At 36.3% G+C, this 19,447-nt stretch overlaps 1 protein-coding gene across 1 annotated transcript in view; it reads left to right on the top strand.

Moving 5' to 3' along the window:
- SNTG2 (syntrophin gamma 2) overlaps positions 1-19,447 on the top strand; it is a 285,318-nt gene that overhangs the window by 206,934 nt on the left and 58,937 nt on the right. Inside the window, exons 9-10 of the mRNA XM_054822756.1 lie at positions 559-686; positions 13,155-13,284. Coding sequence (XP_054678731.1) covers positions 559-686; positions 13,155-13,284 — 258 coding nt within the window. The remainder of the gene's footprint in view (positions 1-558; positions 687-13,154; positions 13,285-19,447) is intronic.

Here is a 19,447-nt window from a genome sequence, read left to right as displayed (position 1 = left end):
GATGAAATTTCAAAATTCATCAGTCCGTGTATGGATAGTGATAAACAGATATCAGAATTTTAAATCTGCTATTAAATAACATTATGGATAAAAGTCACAATGCACAAATACAAACCCAGCATTTTCTAGTGTGGTCTTTACATTAGGATATTATTTGTGTCTTTTTTTCTGATGATTGTTTGAAGTATGTAGAGTTGCACAGACCAAATTAATTTAAACCAAAAATGTATTTTATGTTACATTTAGAGAAAATTCCAGACATTTATGATTAAAAACTATTTCCTTTTTATTGTCAGTTATAAATATTAACAAAAATATAAATATATTTAATGTTAAGGTAATACTGAAATTGTCACAAGCATAATATCAAGATAGGTAGCATTCCTTTCTACATGAATGCTTCTTTTTATTTCTCTACTAAATCCTGAGTTTCTTGAATAGTTTTATTGCTATGATTATTCACTTCTGAGCCAAGCAGAGCAAGAGATGCATATTCATGTTTTTTTCACTATATTGTCTGATAAACTGCACTTACTGATTCTCATTTATTCTGCACAGGCTCCATCATCACCTTCTTCACCCATAGCTAATGAACCAAAATACGAGAAGCGCTGGCTAGACACCTTATCAGTTCCTCTGTCAATGGCTCGAATCTCGAGGTACAAAGCTGGAACAGATAAATTAAGGTTTGTAATCTAAAAGGGGAAGCACTGGGTTAGCTAGCTGTACCTAATATTTTGCTGTGGATCTATAAGAATTCTTTGAGTGGAGATATGAAAGCCTTCTTATTAAAAACTATGAAGTCCATCTTCTCTTCAGATTAATGGCATGTATGGCAATTATGAAAGATAAAGTAAAAGAAGGACAATAAATATAATCTGTTGTATGTGGGAATTGAGTTTTAGCATCAGCAGCTAGTACAGAGGTTAAGCTTGGCATTACTTGAATTAATTTCTAAGGTACTACATTTCATTCTGTATCTCTAATAGAATACTTCTATATTCCCAAATTCTAATATTGTCAATTAACTCTCCTTTTTTCTTTACAAATGATAACATAGTGCACAATCATTATGACTATGCTGCATATGATTGTCATATAGAAATTCATATTACCAAGAGATTTTGGCAACGTACATGGTACAAAATGTTGTATTTTTGATCATAGAATCTTTTTTGCATCTCAGAGACCTAAGTAATGGTTCATAAAGGAGCCATAGAATAGAGTGTCAGAGGTGATTTTCGTGGACTTCAGGAAAGATGAAAGCAAAACTGAAGTTTAATAAAGCTTCAATAAATAATGTGCTTGAGAAAGGTTTAACACATCACAGCATGCATCAGCTGTTTTCTGCAAACCATTCCTTGTGGTAGGACTGCCTCAAATCTGTCAGTAGTTGTGGTCCAAATAGTCTACAGTTCTCCATATCTATGAGAATAGGAGTTCATTCACTGTTGTTATTTTCCATTTTCTTTATGGGTTGCCCTATATTTATTTACTTCTAATTCTTGTTAATGAGAGAATTGGAATATCTGTTGAAGCATCAGTAGAGGTACTATTAGCAGGTCACCTGCTACCAGAAGATACCAGAAATTCATGTGTAAACCTTTCTTGATCCATCCCAGCTTTGTTAGGTTTTTCCTGAAAATGACCTGAAAAACATTATTTTTCTAGTAGGACAGTTATGCCATTTTTTACTTAAGGCAATTAGTCTCCTAAATCAGTTGGTAACTCCTCTCCCAGACTTAGTGTTAATAATGTGAATAATAATAAATTGTCTAGAAAAGTTTTAGGTTCTTCCACAGTCTTTGTCTGAACTCTTAATTCCATTTTATTTAGTCTTTCATCACTTCCTCCACCGCTTTCTTCCTTCCTACTTCACCTGACCAGTTTATGTGGTCTGATGCTTTCCAATCTATCACAAGCCTCCAACCATTCAAAGCTTAGAAGTTCTCCTGTGAATTAAGTGAACAAATCTCTGTGTGCACATTTAGACATCAACTTATCATCAATGTTCTTAAATTTAAAGGATAATTGGAAGAAGATAGAACATTTAAACCTCTGAGTTTAGTTATCACCCTGACAGTTTGAAGCAGTTTCACTCTTGTTCTGTGCACTGTATGCATTAGATGGAGCAATCCCAAGGGATGTCCAAACAGTAGCGTGTGCATTTTGAGAGTTCTTTGAAGTAAAACACCTTCTGATATTTTTCTGGGTCCGGCAGAGATGGAGTTAATTTTCTTCATAGTAGCCAATATGGTGCTGTGTTTTGGTTTGTGACTAAAACAATGATGTTAATAACACCAGCGGCGCTTTCACAACATCAAGGCTTTCTCTTTTTCCTGCTCTGCTCCCACTCAACCAGTAGGCTGGGGGTGGACAAGAAGTTGGGAGGGGGCAAAACCTGGGCCACTGACCTGAGCTGACCAAAGGGATATTCCATGCCATGTAATGTCATGCTCAGCAATAAAAACTGAGAAGAAGGAGTTTGTGGGGAGCTAGTCATTGCTTGCAGACTGAGTGGGCATCATTCTGTTTGTGAGATGTGGTGAGTGGTTGCCTTTGCATCACTTGTTTTGTTGTGAGTTGGTTTGTAGGGGTTTTTTTTCCGTCTTCCCTTTGCTTATTAAACTTTATCTAATCTTTACTTCAACCCACAATTTTTCTTACTCTTCCTATTCTCTCTGCTGTCCCGCTGGAGAGGGGTGGGAGGGTGAGTGGCAGTGTGGATGCTTAGCTGCTGGCCTGGGATCAGTCCATCACAGATATATTTTTCTCATAGGGATTGAGGAGCTTAATTCTTTCAGTTTCAGTCTTGGAGAGACATACTCTCTTGTGATGCATCTCACTCCCATATATACTTAGGATACACAGCACTCCTTTATTACAAGTGTTGGTTTTTTTTCCTTTTTGTTGTAAACACTAAAGGAAGATGAAATCATTCCATAAACCCTATACAATCCCACGATACTTTAGTTCTACTAAATGCTTCTTGCTTATTTTGGCAAACCAACAAAAATATCTATATGAGCATTAAAGGAATACCACCTTGAGATTAACTGTGGATGAGGTGTTTCCCATGTTTTTACAGAAGATGTGTATTTTTGCCTGAGGGATACCACTCTTATCCTATTTTCTCCTTCTCTGAAATACATGTACATATTTTTACTATTATTCCACTTCTGTCCTCTCTTTTACATTTCCCCATGTTCATATAAGCATAAATTCCAACATTTGTCTTCAGTAATTGCTCTTTAAAATCAAGTGTCTGCTTTGCATGGAATAACACCTACAAGCAATTACAAGTATGAATGGTGGCATCAGTCTAGATAACAATCCTCCTTTCAACCATATCTACACATCTCTGCTCCCTTTCAGATTTCAGACATCAGTCTAAAGTCATTTGAATGAGTCCATGACAATTCCTCTGAACGCATCATGGATCCTTCTCACCACTTTACTAATTTTGCCATTCTCTGAATATTTACCTGGAGCCTATTTGTGTACATTGGTAGACAGCATGCCTGCTTTTTCACTGTTAAATGAGTCCATAAGTCTATATGCCATCCTTGTAACTTTTTGTCTCCCTCGTGTTCTTCGTTATAACTTTGTTTTGTTACAACTCTTCATTGTATTTTATCCTCTGAGTTACCTCAGTTGGTCTTGAGAAGGGGCACTGGCACCAGAACAGCCAGATTACTTTTTATGTCTGCATTGTTGAAGTATTGGAACTATCTTCTGTAGTGTAACATACACAGCTGTGTGCCATCTCTTCAGCTAGATGGACTGTATGAAAGGTCTTTTCCCCTACTTCCTGTCTGAATTAAATTCCGAGAGGTCTGTATCACCCTTACCATCAAAATTGTCTGTATTGCTTTGGCTTTTGACATTGCCTTGTAACTATGCAAAGTCTGTGGCTCGTGAAAGGATATTGAAGCCTGTATGATTATTTTGCTGTCTATCCACTCATAGGTAATGCACACTCTCTTCAACCCTTCGATGCACTTTCTTCAATCCTTTTTTTCCCTGATAGAAAGCCTGCTTTTTCTTGCAGTTGGCTACAGCAGACTTAGCATACTTTTGTTACTAAAAATCAATCACAGACTAATTGTTTTAATACATAGTATTGTATATTCTATGTGTAGTATCTGTAAGTCCAACTACTCTTGCCATTCTGATGTGCTAAGCTGCTGTCAACCAGTGTGGATGGCCCTTCTGACCTCATTCACTTTTCTTCTCCATCATATTCAAGATCATTTCATACTTTCAGCATTCTTTTTCTGGTGGTGTAAGTAAGCTCTGATTTTCAAATAACCTTAGGAACAAGAAAAAGATTGTTGTAAGATTGAACAGAGTCTGATATATTACTGAAGGACACCATTTTTTTGCCTTTATTTTTAAAAAATAGAGTATGACAATGTATGCCATGTCAGCATCTTACTCAATATTTTTGATCATTTTTCAATTAGAAACGTTACATAGCTAGAGTTGTCTGCTAGACTATAGTATACTTTTAGTGTGGTTTAGATCAAATGTAGTCTAATCTAATCAGATTAGTCTATATTATTTCCTTTGTGGTTAAAGTATGCAGTTTAATATCCTATGTACTTCACTTGAGTTTTCCAGTAACTTTGGCAAAAAAGGGCATACTTTTAGCTCTTGTGTCATGAGATGGCCAGGAACACCTGTATCTGTTTGATTGTTATTCTTTTTTCATTATAAGAGAAAGAAGTTACCTTTGACTTTTCATTTCACTTGACTTTTCATTTTATTTTTCCCAGGAAGTCTTAAGATTGGTGACTTTATGACACAAGAGTATATTTTTCATAGATTTTAGATTGTGTCAGTACTATACATATTAACAGAAAAAAGAGAGAATGGGATAGATTTTTTTCCTTCCTTGTACGTACAGAGGAATGACTAAAGAGTGAAACTGTGAAGTATGCTTGTCTGTATCACAAAACAAAAGCAAAAAAACTCCCCAGAATACTTTAAAGGAAAGATAAGAAATGTATTAGATGTCATTCCTCTTCTCAATGGAAGAGAAACGTTGTATTAACTACTGAAATCACCTTTTATTAATGTATTTCATATTGTTGATATGATTGGAGTCTATCTGAATATTTCTCTGCAGCATGCTGATTAGTCTTTTTGATTACTTATTAGTTCATCAACTTTTTTATTCACTTGCCTTTATAATATAGAACCACTACTTCTATCTTTCTACATTTCTCAGCAATCCATCAATGTCATTTTTCTCTGTAAGAGGTAAGGTAATATATAAAACTCCGTTCATGTGAATACTCTTAATTGCTAGCTGGTAATGAAAACGTTTTTTGACTGTTGAGGATAGAGTTGGTCACTAAATGTGATGTAAGTTTAACAGAGAAATAATGAGATCAGTAAGTCTTTCTCACCCAAAGGAATTTGCAGTTCATGATATAGTTCAGGGTGGTTTTATTTTTAAGATAGAAAAGTAAAGATAGGTAGTCTGATAGAAGGTAGAGAATGTAGTTCATTAATTTATCATCTTTCATTTTTCTTATGGAATGTCTAAATCCTTATTTGGAAAAATGCATAGATAAGTATTTTTAGTCCTTACAGCAAGTACTGACAGTACAATATAATCATTTTTATTTGCTGTATTGACTGGAGCTTTTAGTGAAGGTATAACTTCTTGAACATTATGAGTTTAGAGACTGAAAAAAAAATTGCTTATTTGGAAGATGGAAATGAAATTGAAAAAATGAGTGGAGTGGAACTAAGTCAGGCCCAGTAACTACGGGCCCATGTAGCTATGACCCAATTACAAAACAACTTAATTAGATTCAGTAGTTGTTTTCTATTTCTTGATATTCTGGCCACTGCAATTACTACAGACTATTGTGTGAATTTTTTTTAAATGAGGGGGTTTTTATTTCTTTATTTGGGGGTGTTTTTTTAATTGACTCACTGGTTTCTTAACAAAATCTTTGTGAAGGATTCTATTTTCCTTTTTAACATTTCAATGAGTTACCAAAATGCCTTTAATTAGATAAATAAATTGGAAAGTAAGAAATGAAATAAACTATTTTGAGAAAGGTATAGGAATTAAACACAATATCTCTGAGTTACAAAACCTGAATGAGTATTTGCTCACAGTTTTCAGTAACGATTATGCTGAACATGAGGATAAAAAGAACGAGTATGTACCTGAAAGATATCACAATCAAACTAATATAGAGCAATAGGGTGGGAAACAGTGGCAGAGAGATTAACATCTGACAAAAGGTAAGATGAAAAAGAAAGTATAGGTTTGGAGGGATGTTATTAATAGTGTGCCTTAGGGGCTATTTGACTGATGATGCAGAAAACAGTACGCTGATTGAGATCATTGGTGACACAGAATCAGCATCATCAGTACAGAAGAAGAGCACAATATGTTATGAAAGGATGGAATTACTGGAAATGGGATGCAACATAATAGTTCAAAGTGCAGAGGGATGGCATTAAGGATTGTTACTACAAAAAAAACCAACTATGAAATAGTTTTTTCATGGGAGCCTGGTGAACTCTTTTGATAGATGGCAGCAGAGGAAGGCAGACAGGATACAGTAATTAAGCAGAGAATAGCTCTGAAAAACCGCCGTCCTGCAGACATATAAAGGAGAAGTTGATGTTTTAGAGTATAGCAGGAGAAACACTTTCCAGAAGTAAGAAGCATTAAAACAATTATACAAACACTACTATAGCCCCATCTAGAATCTATGTACAATTCTGGTTATGCAAATTAAGACATAAGATTTTCTATTGGAAATTTTCTGTTTTTTCAAAAGGTATTGTACTGTCACTTGGTGTTCCTTTAGCTGTAGTATTTGAGGATTTGGCAACTGGGGTTTCCTTTCGCACTTAAGGAATTTTAACTTCTTTTTTTTTCCCATTCTGCATAGAGTGGGAAAGTGGCATTTATTTTCAGTGGCTTTTAGACCTGATAGCCTTGTCATAAAATTTATATATTTCACTGTGGGCAATGTTGATTTCTTGACTGTAGTTACAAAGCACTAAAACTAACTTGACATCTGCCTACATGGAGTCCATTCTATAACCTTTGTTCTGAATTTGTTGATCTTTGGAGCACTCTGGCAAGCACTTTGTTATGCCTTTAGGAATACAAGGCACAGAATGACTTACTGGTTTTTACTACATTGTTCAGGTGATATGTAAAAAGAATAAGCCATGAAATCAGTGGATTTTTTAAAAAAGTTGTGCCATGTACAGTTTTTTAAGGACTGCCTGAAGACTGCTATGTGTATTTTTTCTTTAAAAGCATCATTAAAATAAGTGTTTCTAGTACATTTGTCACAATTCTGCTCAAGCAGCAAGACATTCTGGAAATCAATTGCAAGGGATCAGGTAAATGCAAGCTACAGAATAAGATCTGCTCAACAGACTGTAAACAGAAAGATACCTGAGAAGCGACCAGGCATTCTGCAGACCTCTTCACAATTCTAGCCACTTATCCTTGGCTAGAATAAGCTGCTAAATCAGGGAAAAAACGAGGTATAGGCAGGAAAAAGAAGCTAGACAGGAGCTATGCCACACAGAAAAAAAGATCAGCACTGAATATTGATTCTCAAAGACTGAGACCACTTCAGTACCTTTTCTTATGTGAGAAGTGACATAAAATGTTTTGGCCAGAAATTAGACATACTTTTGGATTCACTATACTTGCAATCTAAAAGTGTATCAAAAATCGGTGACATGAAAACTAAGGAAATTTCTGTTTCTTTGCCTCTAGGACAATATATTCATATGCTTAAATACATCCCTTTAGTTCTGTTCAGTAGCATGAAGCTGACATATGGAGTGTGAACTGGTTTATTTTTTGAATCTTCATCCTCATGATAGCTTCTAGTTTTAAAATCTGTACTGCAACTAGGTACACAAGCGAAAATGAAGTACTTTCATTCTTCTCAGGATGCGTGTACTCAGGAACCATTTCTGCTTTCCCCCAAAGATAATGTGTTGCTCTGGAAATTTGATGTGACACCTCTTCACTCTTGTTTTTTCTCTTAAATAGCATCCCTTAGAAGATAAAATGGTGGATCACACCATGGCATATGGCCAGCAAGCAGGAGAAAAGGCAAAATAAATCCTGTCCCCCCAAAAAGATAAACAGATTATTACTCTCAGGGAATTGTTCATATTAATATTACCACTGAATTGAAAGAATTATTGCTTTTTGTTTGTTTCTGGAAAAGTTGAGACTTATTTTGTCTTCTGCTTGTTGACAACACACTAAATTCTAATCCAATAGGATTAGCTCAGCAAGAGTCTATCCCCAGATGTCTTCAGTAAATGCCTCAGGATATATAGCATTGAGTTTCTGCAGCAGACCTGCTTGCTTCCCACTAACTTTTGACACCAAAAAAGAAAGCAAATTCTGGAGCGAGCTGAATATGTTGAAGTCTGTGATGCTCATTACTTAGCTTTATCACTGTTATTTTACAAAGTACCTATTTGTTCAAGTAATACATCTTTTCAGAGGAGTGTTATGGGAAAAAAACTTATTTGCATTGTTTTGTCACTAATAATAATAATTATATGGTCAAGCTATATTGCTCTTCTGAAAGCAGAGCATATTTAGATTTCAAAGAAATCTACCACATTACTAAGTGTTAGTCAAGCACAGGGATATCTATTTTTCCCTAACAAACATGTCTGAATTTCATAGACGGTGTAAATTGGATATATAAATGGTGTGCAGAATTGAACATCTTGAAGAAGTAATCTTTTGCAAATAATTTAAACATAATGTCACTGATGATCTCTGTAGTCATGACGGAGATTTGTTGTCGTAAGCTATAGACTCTCCTCATGCCAAAAGACATAGAGCTTGAAACTGAATCTGAATGGCAGTACTGTGGCAGGCAGTCCAATAATTATTTTCCAAATGTAGATTTTGTTAGCCATCTCCAGTATGTATAAAAAATTCCTAGAGACACTTATATATTATACTGGAAATTGAAGCCATTGACATATCAAATCAGCTCTGAAGACATCATTAAGATAAATCCAGTCTTCCCGCAAGGGATACTATGAAATACAGTTGAGTCATTTCCCATTGAAAAATTTAACCTCTCCCGCACACTTCCATTGTGCTTAAGGAGCAATTAGAAAATAACATGCATCTTTATTATTGTAGTGATTGAAATAAATTTTAAATACTTGCATTAAGACATAAAATACAGCTGAAGCATTTTTAACTTTGATAATAATTATTTTGCCAATGCATTCAATCAGATGATGAAACCAATCTGTTTGATTTGCTAATTTCTATTTACTAATATTTTAATGTAATTCCTGAGTATAATTAACAGGTGACTTGTGCTCTGAATCAAAATAGACATCTGCATGTCAGTAACTCAAGGCAAAATAACATTCCACCTAAATGCTGTGACACCATTCACATGCTAAAAATCTTTGTGGGATTGAAGTTTAATGGATGAGATTCATCTCATCTGACTGTAGACTTCTAATAGTCATTCACCTATGAATTTGCTAAATCCTTGGACTCACTTTGGAGTCAATGGAGAGAAATAAGCATCTCCAGAGAAGTATCCAGTTCACCTATCTTGTGCACTTGCTTATGATAAAACAAAATAGTTCCTGAGTTTAGCATGACTCACTTGTAGAATCGTTGAATAATTCAGGCTGGAGGGGATCCTGGAAGTCACTTAGTCCATCTCCCCGCTCAGAGCATGTCTAATGAGAACATATTGCTCGGGGCCATCTCCTGTCAGTTCCTGAACACTTCCTAGGATGGAGATTCCACAGCCTCGCTGAGCAACCTGTGCCAGTATTTGATCACCTTTGTGGGGAAAAATAATAAAAAAAATCTAATGTTGAATTGAAATATGCCATGTTCCACCTTGGGTCTGCTGCCTGTCATTCATATACTTAGGCTACAGAGCTTTATATGCTTAAATATAAACATGTGCTTTTTAGCTACATGGTTTCTGTTAATAGTCCAATTAAATAAGCAAATTTGAACGTTTTTTAAGATATGAGGCTATATGTCATTTACAATACAAACGCAGAATTTCAAAGAGAGTAAGTAATTCAGATAATTCTTTTTTGGGGGGGTTTCCATTCAGATCCACCCATAATCAGCTAAACATCAGGCTAAATAAATATTCTAGAAAGAGGGCCATATAGTACTGTAAATAAGCCACTAGAAAATGCTGTAAGAAAGCAATAAAACCTCAAGTCATACATCAAAATTTATACAAACAGGAAGGAAGATTGATTTAGGACCTGGGAAGATGCAAAGCTGATCAAATCTGTCTGTCTGTATCAGCATGGTAGTAAACTTCAGGTAAAGCAGCTCCTGTCAGACAAGCATCGAGGTTTTTATTAAGGAAATACAATACAACATTGAGATAAGTCTAATGGAAAGATGGTTTCGCGTGCCTCAGATACTGAAAATCTTAAAACATGTTTTGCTGAAATTCTTAGCCTCCAGTAAAATAAAAATTCAGTTTTTCCCATTTCAGCTGGCACTGAAAATACATTTTCTCTTAGAAGAGCCTTTGGATTTAACACCTCTATAGTAGTTAACTTTTTGTACAGCAAAATATTCTTTATTAATATTAATTTATATTAATGGTTTAAAAGTGTCAGTGTCAGGGAGAGAGTTTAAGTCTACCAATGCCAATTGCTTATTCTGACTGCCATTCTCACAAAGACTGTTTATTTTATTAAAAGAAATTGACACAGAAAACAAAACCTAAAAGAGACCAGGAATGCAGGTCCATTCATCATTTCACCATGAAAGTGAGACAGAAAGTCAGTGAAGTGTTCAGATCTCTACATTCATTTGTTTGAATCTTGTTAACTGTCTTTTGTAACTGATCACCATATTTTAATAAGATAAAGAACAGCAGGAATTTTAGTGTAATCTGTACTATTGCCAGCCCCATGTTTCAAATGATAAAAGATTGGTTCGTTTTTGTAATAAAACTTGTTATTTTTTAATCTTGATCGCCTGTGTTAGTTGCATTAGTTGCATTAGTTGTTAGCTGAGGAGTTTCCTTCTGTGATCTTTCATCAGCCACATGTATAACTTTGTGCCGCTTGGATAAGGCGTTCACACTCCATGCCTTTATGCATCTACGGAAGCTGAGTTAGTATCCAGGCATCCTGTGGATTCAGTGGAGACCACGTACTATTTCTTGTCTCTGTCAAATGCTCTGGATTGTCCTCTCTGTCTGTGTAAGGATTCTAGCATCTTAGCTTTGAAATTTGAATTTGATATCTAAGTAAGAAGTCAGGCATTGTGAATGGTTCTTCTTCACGGTACCCAATTAAGTCTGTTTCCATGCTCCACTGTATATCAATGCGTAGGGGATGACAGATCGTCAGTGTCTCAGTGGGATGTTGAAGAGATCATACCGTAAGTCATTCCATTGCAGGACTGTTGGCATCTTCATCAGAGTCTTAGGTAAAAGGAACAGTATGCTTGAGAGGTGATTATTTCACTCAGTTTACTTGAAGACAGTAAAAGGATTTGTTTTGACCTTTCTTTCTGAAGAGGTGAAGCAGATTTACTGAAATGAAAGTGACACAGAATTGTGCCACTGCCACCAGGTTTTAGTAGTTGACATGATAATTCAATCATGAATGGAAAACAAGGGAATCGGCCAATATATTTTTAAGTCTTCAGACCAAGAACGTTTTTTTTGTGAACAGCTAATATAATGCTTTACAACTCTTTTAACAGTAAAGCATATCAGTTAATGTATATACATCTATTAGGAAGTTTTGTCTTGTTAACACTGTGTGTGATGGGTATTTTATATGACCTTTTTAGCAAGCATATAGAGTTCAGTATTCATGTTCACCATCAAACTCCCTACAAATGACAAATGTTAGGTTAATAACTTTTTCAGTAAGTCATGAATTAATAACTGCCTATTAACCTCTATGTGTCACTTTGAATGCTCATGTTGATATATATCATAAATTAAGCAGTAGAGGGCTTCACTTTAGATCAGAGAATCCCAGGAAAGCCCAGCAAGTTCACAGAGCAGTATTCTTGATTCAGTAGTTTGCTTTCTTTTAGATTAGTACCAAAAAAAAAAGCAATATAGCATGTAAGTAAAAATATCTAATTTGTAAATGTAGAAGTTAGCAGTGATATTCTCCATATTATATACAAACCAAACATATGCACAATCATTCAGATAATTATAACTGTCATTCACAATACTATGTGACTAAAATCTAATTCTAGTGACACTCATGGGCACTTAAATAATCTACGTCACTTTCTGAAGTTTAGTTGCTGAAACCAATGCATGTCACATGTTTCAAATGTAGACCAGTGTACTTCCATGCCACTACTTAATGAACTTTTGTTGTTCCTATTGAAAAATCTCATAGTTAAAAAAGCATATCCCACTGGCATCCAAATCTGGGGGATTTCAGAGGTACATACACAGTGCCTAACCTACTGCAGGTAGTGAGGAAAGCATTGGCTTTTGCAGAATAAAGTTGCTATAAACACATTAAAAATGCATAACAAATGAATAAAATGCAATTGCACATTAGTGTGTGTCAATGCTGTTTTGAGAAAGCACCCTACATTCAAAAATTATTTAAAGAAACTTCTAAGTACATTTTTGAAATTCCTGTGTCATAAAAGAGCTTAAAGGAAACATTGCTTAGAATGTTATGTAGAAAAGTATAGGAATCCAAGAAATTAAAGCTAGGGAAGACAGTTCTTTGCTACTTTGCTACTTCCTAGTAAATGAAACCAAAATGCAATAAAGAAAATAGTCATTTTGGTTTAAAAAATTATGTTTGTTCAAAAAGATCTAATGCATACTTCCTGAATACACTACCTTAAGTTCAGTAATTATGAACATACTATGTATACTCAGGGGAGGTAAATGACCAGCACACATATATATGCTGGTAGAGAAAGTACTTACTGTATGTGTTGCTCCTGGTACTGCCCATTATTATCCTTCTTTTTGTTGCCTTTCTTTTGATTTGTAAAGTTAAGACTCAAAACTTGTCAAAAGGTGTAAAAATCACTTGAACACTGAGAAATATTGGGCAGTTTCAGAAAATTGACGTATCTTCCTTTACGGATATATTTCTTCTTACTGCAGATCTAATGCATTTGAAGTGCTGGCACTCGATGGAGTTAGTACTGGGATACTTCAGTTTTATACAGCCCAGGAGAGTGCTGACTGGCTGAGAGCAATATCAACTAACATCAGTGATTTGACACTTCAAAATGTATGTTACTTTCTGCATATTTTCTTGTCTGTGCTATTGTAAAATTATTTCTAATTTTCCAAGGGTAGAAAATAATTCACATTTAAGATACAATATATAAAACGCATGTGTATGGGGAGGAAAAGGAGAAAGGAAAGAGCAGGGAAAGGTTGTCTGGTCAATCAAAAGTATCAAGAAGTTTTCAAGACTTGCAGTGTTATTATAGAACAGAGAGTAGTAGAAAATCAGATTGCATTTATTATTTTAAAGACTTTTTAAGGCAAAGTATTTATCATTTCTGGTCATTTCACAGAGCTTTAGATACGACCAAATATTTCATTTTTACATTTTTCTAATTAAAATGTGCTTGAAATTAGTATTTGTTGATTTTGAAGTAGGCATGTGGAAATTTTGTAGCTAGTGAAGTGTGACTTGTAGAGGCTTATTGGGAGACAGCATTTTTACCTCTCTGAGTTGTCTAGGAGTTGATTTATTTAAGGTCATATTATTCCATCTTTCTCCCTAGAAGTATAAAGGTACTTATGCTGTTTTAAGTTACTCCTGTAAATTCAGCAGTAGCATTTGCTATCACAAGCAGAAGTATTAAATAATCCCTGGAGAAACAGAAAATTATTATTTGGACAGCACATTATTATTCCAAGAAAGAACAACTGAAAACTATTGAAGATTCTGGAATGAATCATAAAGTTAAAGAGGGAACCCAATAATGTACAATATTGAAAATGTATTTCAGTCTTTTTGAAATGGTAGAAATCAATGATGAAAACATAAGAGCATTGCTGTCCTGGGAAGAATTGCCTGTGCAGGTTTTTAATCTTTTTTTCTTTAGATGTGCTCAGGCTATAACTTCTTTTATAAATTATGATTTAGTAGCATGTCTTTAATTTATGCCTTGTACTCCAGGTTAACTGTTGCCTAGTTCTTCAGATTATATTGTGTAGAATTTGTTTTGGATTTCACATAAATCTTTGGTCAAAACAGACTATAAATTGAATTTATTTTTCTGGTCTTCAGAAGTTACTTGGAATCACATTTGATCACAGTAGTTCATTTATTATGTTAATTCTTTTAAAATATTCAATTGCTTAAGCAGTGTCTTTGACAAAATCAAACATTTTTGTTTATGATGCATTCTTTATAAATATTCTCTATTCTCTATTCTCCATTTAGTGATGTACATGATTTACAGGGTATTACTATTTGATAAGAAAGCAATGTAAATTATTCATGAAATTTCATAATTCGTTCTGTGTGAATAGCAGAAGCATATGGTAATATTTTTAGAGCAATTCCAGTTTGTAGTTACTAAGCCCAATTCTTTTGCTTTCTAAAGAAATCCACTGAATAAAAGCCACTCCAAGGATATAGGTGAATAAGACAATAAAAAGTGGCTATAAATGCAAGCAGGTTTTATTGGTCGTAGGGTTCTAGCCTGTTTTTTTCAAATGAACTATGTGCAGTAGCATGTGCCCTGACATAGCATCTTCACTGTGTTGTGACTTGTCTGCAGCAATATTTTATTATATACTGAGTACTTGCATTGGTCTTCTCCCTTATCTATCCCAATAGTGACTTCTGTAAACAAAGTAGTCCATCTGGTGTTCATATAAGTGAGTAAACTTTTTGCTTGGACTTAACGCTTTACGGGTTTTGTCAGGTGTGCAGCCTGTGGTACAACTGGAAAGGTCTGGCCAGAGCATTATTTTAATTACTGATCATCGGAACAGGACATGTAATAGTCAGTGAGAATCCCTTTTATTGCAAACCATTTTTCAAGACGTGAACTGTGAGGCTGGAGAGCGTTCCCTGCCTCTGGGCAGCCAGGGGACACAGACTGTTTGGCACCCACGGTGCTCCGGGCAAGGCCTTTGATTAGGCTTCTTGAAAATCCATTTTGAATGCTTTTTATTACCTTAATACTATCATTTCACAAAATGATTCTTTTCTTATCATACTTCTGAAATTTATGTTAGGGAATGGATCTGTAATTCCTCAGAGCTTTTTCCTGTTTCTGCACTTCACCTCTGTAGAGTGTCTCCCCCCATTCTCCAGGAGTACCTGAAGATAATCACTACGGGTTCAGAGATTATTTCAGATAATCCCTTATCTACTTATGGGTTAATTTCTTGAGTTCTTGCTGAGTCTAAGTTCAATTGCTTCTCCAGATAGTCAAACTATTAATTTCCTATTCTGTCCTACGCTATCATCTCTGTACATAAATTAATTGCTAGATATGTGGTCACAAGGGACCTTCTTGCTAATACTGTCGGCATAAAGAAATGTCAGCATTCTTACCTGACCTATTACTAAGTATGTAAGCAATACTTCCCATTGTTCACTTTTTACCTCCACACATTTTTAGATTTTGTTTGTGCTGATAATTGTTTTTTGACTTTAGCAACTCTTCCTGCACCTTAGTCATTCTTACTTCATCTGTGCCTATTCGTGCTACTCTTATAGATGTCCTTTGTCGTACACGTTTGCATACCATTTTGAATAATTTCTTTTAGAATTTTAGTTCTTAAAGAGCTCCTGATACAGATTAATTGTTTTCTTACAGTGCACCCTATCTTTTATGTGTCACTTTACCCTAATATATTTTATTTTGCTATTTTACCTAATAGAGTCTCATTCAGCAACTGGCAGCTCTTTGTCAGATCTCCTGCTGATGCCAAAAGACAATCCTAATGTAGGCAGTACAAAAATAGCTCTGCCACAATGTGACACTTCTACTCATGTCAGACTACTCTTTTGAAGTACTGAAATATCTTAACTTCTATGCAAAGACAAGCTCTCTGAGGATCAAGTGTAAAGGAGGAGTCATCTTTCAATAGCAAAGATGTGAGAAGTTGTCACCGCACAGGGGTGCTGCCCCTGGATGTTAGCGTATCTAGTAAGTGTATTTGGTAGATGAGAAATAATGATTCTGGTACTAGGCTGGAGAGAGTTAGTTCTTACAAGACAGAGAAGCACGGCGAATACTGTGACATGGAGAGTGGTGTAAGGGTATCTTTTCAGCCCTCCTTACTGATACATGCCTTGTATGCTTAGCTTGGAAAAATCTCCTAGTAACTGTCAGCTTTACAAGCAGTATGGATGACTTTTTTTTTTTTCCTAAGGACCCTTGCCCCAAATTATTCATCACTCTGTTCATATTCTTGTTTTTTACATACTTTTCTATGAGCATGAAACTTCCCTGTCATCTTCCTTTGTGATTCTATCCCCGGTCTTCTCAATGTTCTCAAAGCTCTTCACATTTACCTTTGGAAGAAATAAATAGAGATGAATCAGCACCTCATATTTATTTCTTTGTATTCCTCTGTTGTCAGAGGAGGTACAGTTGAAGAAACTGAGGGGAGAGAGGGAACAGAAACTGGCACTGAAGTTGCCATGATGACACAAGAAGCTGAGTAAACAAGTTGATCTGCATGCGCTCTTAATTAACACTGCTCCTGGTCTTAATTTGTTCAGCTGGAGGGTTCTTTATAGGCTGAAGTGGCAATGCTGTGCTGGAGATGGTTTTTTAGGAGAGAGTTCTTTAGAATAATTTGTATTTCTCTCTCTGTTTTGCACTATTCAGATAGCCAACTATTAAATATGTGCAGCTTTTCTCATGGATCTTAATAATTTTCTTTGAAACGTAACACTGAACATTAATGTAGTCATAATCACTAGAAACACCTAAAGGTAATGCTGCCAGATCATTTACATTATTGAGACTTGTTTCTTACATTTATAACTTTCTCAAGGGTTTTTTTTCCCCAATATATTCTAATGGTGTTATTTTTTTAAAGAATTATTCACAAATAAATTAGTAGATCATTAGCAGGTAAGAGAACAAGTTAAGATGCAGTTGTTCCACTTTAAACGTTATTTGTGATATTTATAAATCATTCCAGTAGTTTCACTGGGGGATGGTAGAAACTTAAAATTTGTCTTCAAAACAGAGTTATTAATCCAGATCATATTTATGCCTTTGACAGCTTTTTTAATTATATATGTCATAGTGTGTAAACCTTTTCTTTTATGCCTTTATGTACATGTATATCTAAGTGATACTCCATATTGCAGTGGAGTGAAATTTCTGTTTGAATAGGGAGAGACTTATGAAATATGAGCTTTGAACATGCATGTAAAAAAGAAAGAGGATTGAGAAGGTCTGTCTTTCTTTACACAGCAGAATGTGGGGTACATGTAGGTGGAAAAAAAGGAAACAGTATACAAATTTGACTGCCTCAATGATTATACAAACAATTCTATTCCCAGAGTGAAAACACATGATAATATTTCTTTGCTGCTGCTTTTTTTTGTTTGTTTGTTTATAAACTGAAAAATTTCCATTTGAAAGTACCACAGTTCAAACCATTGAGGTTGTAAAGGGAAGTCAGTAAGGGAAGGAATCATGTAACCTAAATTTATCCAAGCAACAAGCAGTCGCATAGGATCCTCTTATTGCCAGGAAAAAAAAAATAGGTGCCTGTCAAGATCCTTCTCTCTCTCTGCTGTCTGGAAAGAGAATATAGGTACATTAGATGTATAATTCTTTCCTTTTTTGGCTTGCCAAAGTTAAGCGAGATAAATCCCAGCCTGGTAGATATTTAGATTTAAGTATATGGCTCTCAATCATTTCATCCCCATTCTGTTCCTGCCCCATATGTATTCATTTAGAACATAATATAGGAATTACAATTGCTTAATAGTTCCTTTTCCATGTTGCCTGCAGTCTTTGCAGATCCAGGTTTTTGGTTTTAGTTCCCTTGCCTCCCCGACTCCCATTACTGTACTGCAGTGCTGAAAGCTCACGTGCTGCCAGCAAGGTGCAACATATCCCATTTGTATTCCTGTCTCTGCACCAGCTGTGGAGGCACGTAGAGAACATGTGGTGCCAGCTGTAGTGGAGAGTGCTTACTTCTCTCTCCTCAGCCCCGTGACATAGGGACGTAATGTGATGCAGAAGGAGATCTTTCCTCTCCCCACAGTTACATCAGGGCTGCAGCCATCCCTGCTTTGAATAGGGAATGAGCCAAGGCTGTGCAGTGAATAGCTGTGCAGTCCAAAGCATTCTTCCCTATTGCCTTTACCAATGGGAAGCTGGACTGATTACGTGGATGCTCTTCACAATACTCTGCCCTCATTTTGCAGAAAACCTGCATGGCCAGACTCACACACATTTTTCCAGGCACATCTGAGCACAATAAAATAAAAAGTAGGATAACAAAATTTCTTCCTGTAATACAGGGAGCTTAAGTAGTTTGAACCCAAAAGGAGGGTGAAAGGAGACAGGATCACAGCTAGCCCTGTTTATTTGCACTGGTTTATGCTATAGTAATCTTATTATTCAGCATGTCTTTGGCCACCTGCAAGGAAATAATATTTTCTCTGTGTGTAACATGGCTTCTGTATAGTTACTTTGTGTACGTATTTGTGTCTGAAGGACTGGAGAAAGGTTGGAGCTGAGTATGGGCAGGGTGTGATGGTATTCCAGGTGCCTTTTCATTATGCCCTGCACAACTGCTCAGGATTAAGCCTATTACCAAATTAGACTGGTGAGGTCTGCTTCCTTCTGCAACACGGGGCATGTCACCAATTTGTTTTATCCAAGTGACAGAGTGGGATTCTTGAGTTCCCTGTGGTTTGTTACTGTTGAGGCCTGAGAGCACCAAGAAGCTCCGCCACCTCTTCTCCCACCCAAAGTGCCCCAGACCACCCCTGGCACCGTGCATCCATGCAGCCTGGGGTCAGGCTGCTGCAGGCAGAGCTGTGTGCAAGACCTGTGAGGAACCTTGCTGGGAGCCCCCCGCTCCGCTTGGCAGCTGCATGTCAGCTCCATCCTCATCATCAGTCCTTGTCTGTACTACAGTGCAGGTGCCAGTGCCTGCAGGCTGTGACCTGCCTCTGTTGTGGTGGTCCCCATTCCCTCTCTGAAGTGGGAGGGAGGTGGTAGGGAGCATGGCAGGGCCTCTCCAAGGGGCTGGCAGACTCTCCCGGCACTCTGCTCAAGGTGACAGCCAGGCCTGGCAGATGCCCCAGGCTCCCAGCAGGTTTGGCCACCTCATCCCCAGAGCCTCAGTCACTCCCAGCTGTCTGACCCACCAGCGCACCTGCACCATTCGACAGCACAATTTGATTCCACTGGGCTGCAAAAGTGAGCGTATTTGAGGGA

The sequence above is a fragment of the Grus americana genome, chromosome 3, assembly GCF_028858705.1.
Source record: "Grus americana isolate bGruAme1 chromosome 3, bGruAme1.mat, whole genome shotgun sequence".
Lineage (NCBI taxonomy): Eukaryota > Metazoa > Chordata > Aves > Gruiformes > Gruidae > Grus > Grus americana.
This window is presented reverse-complemented; position numbering and strand designations above follow the sequence as displayed.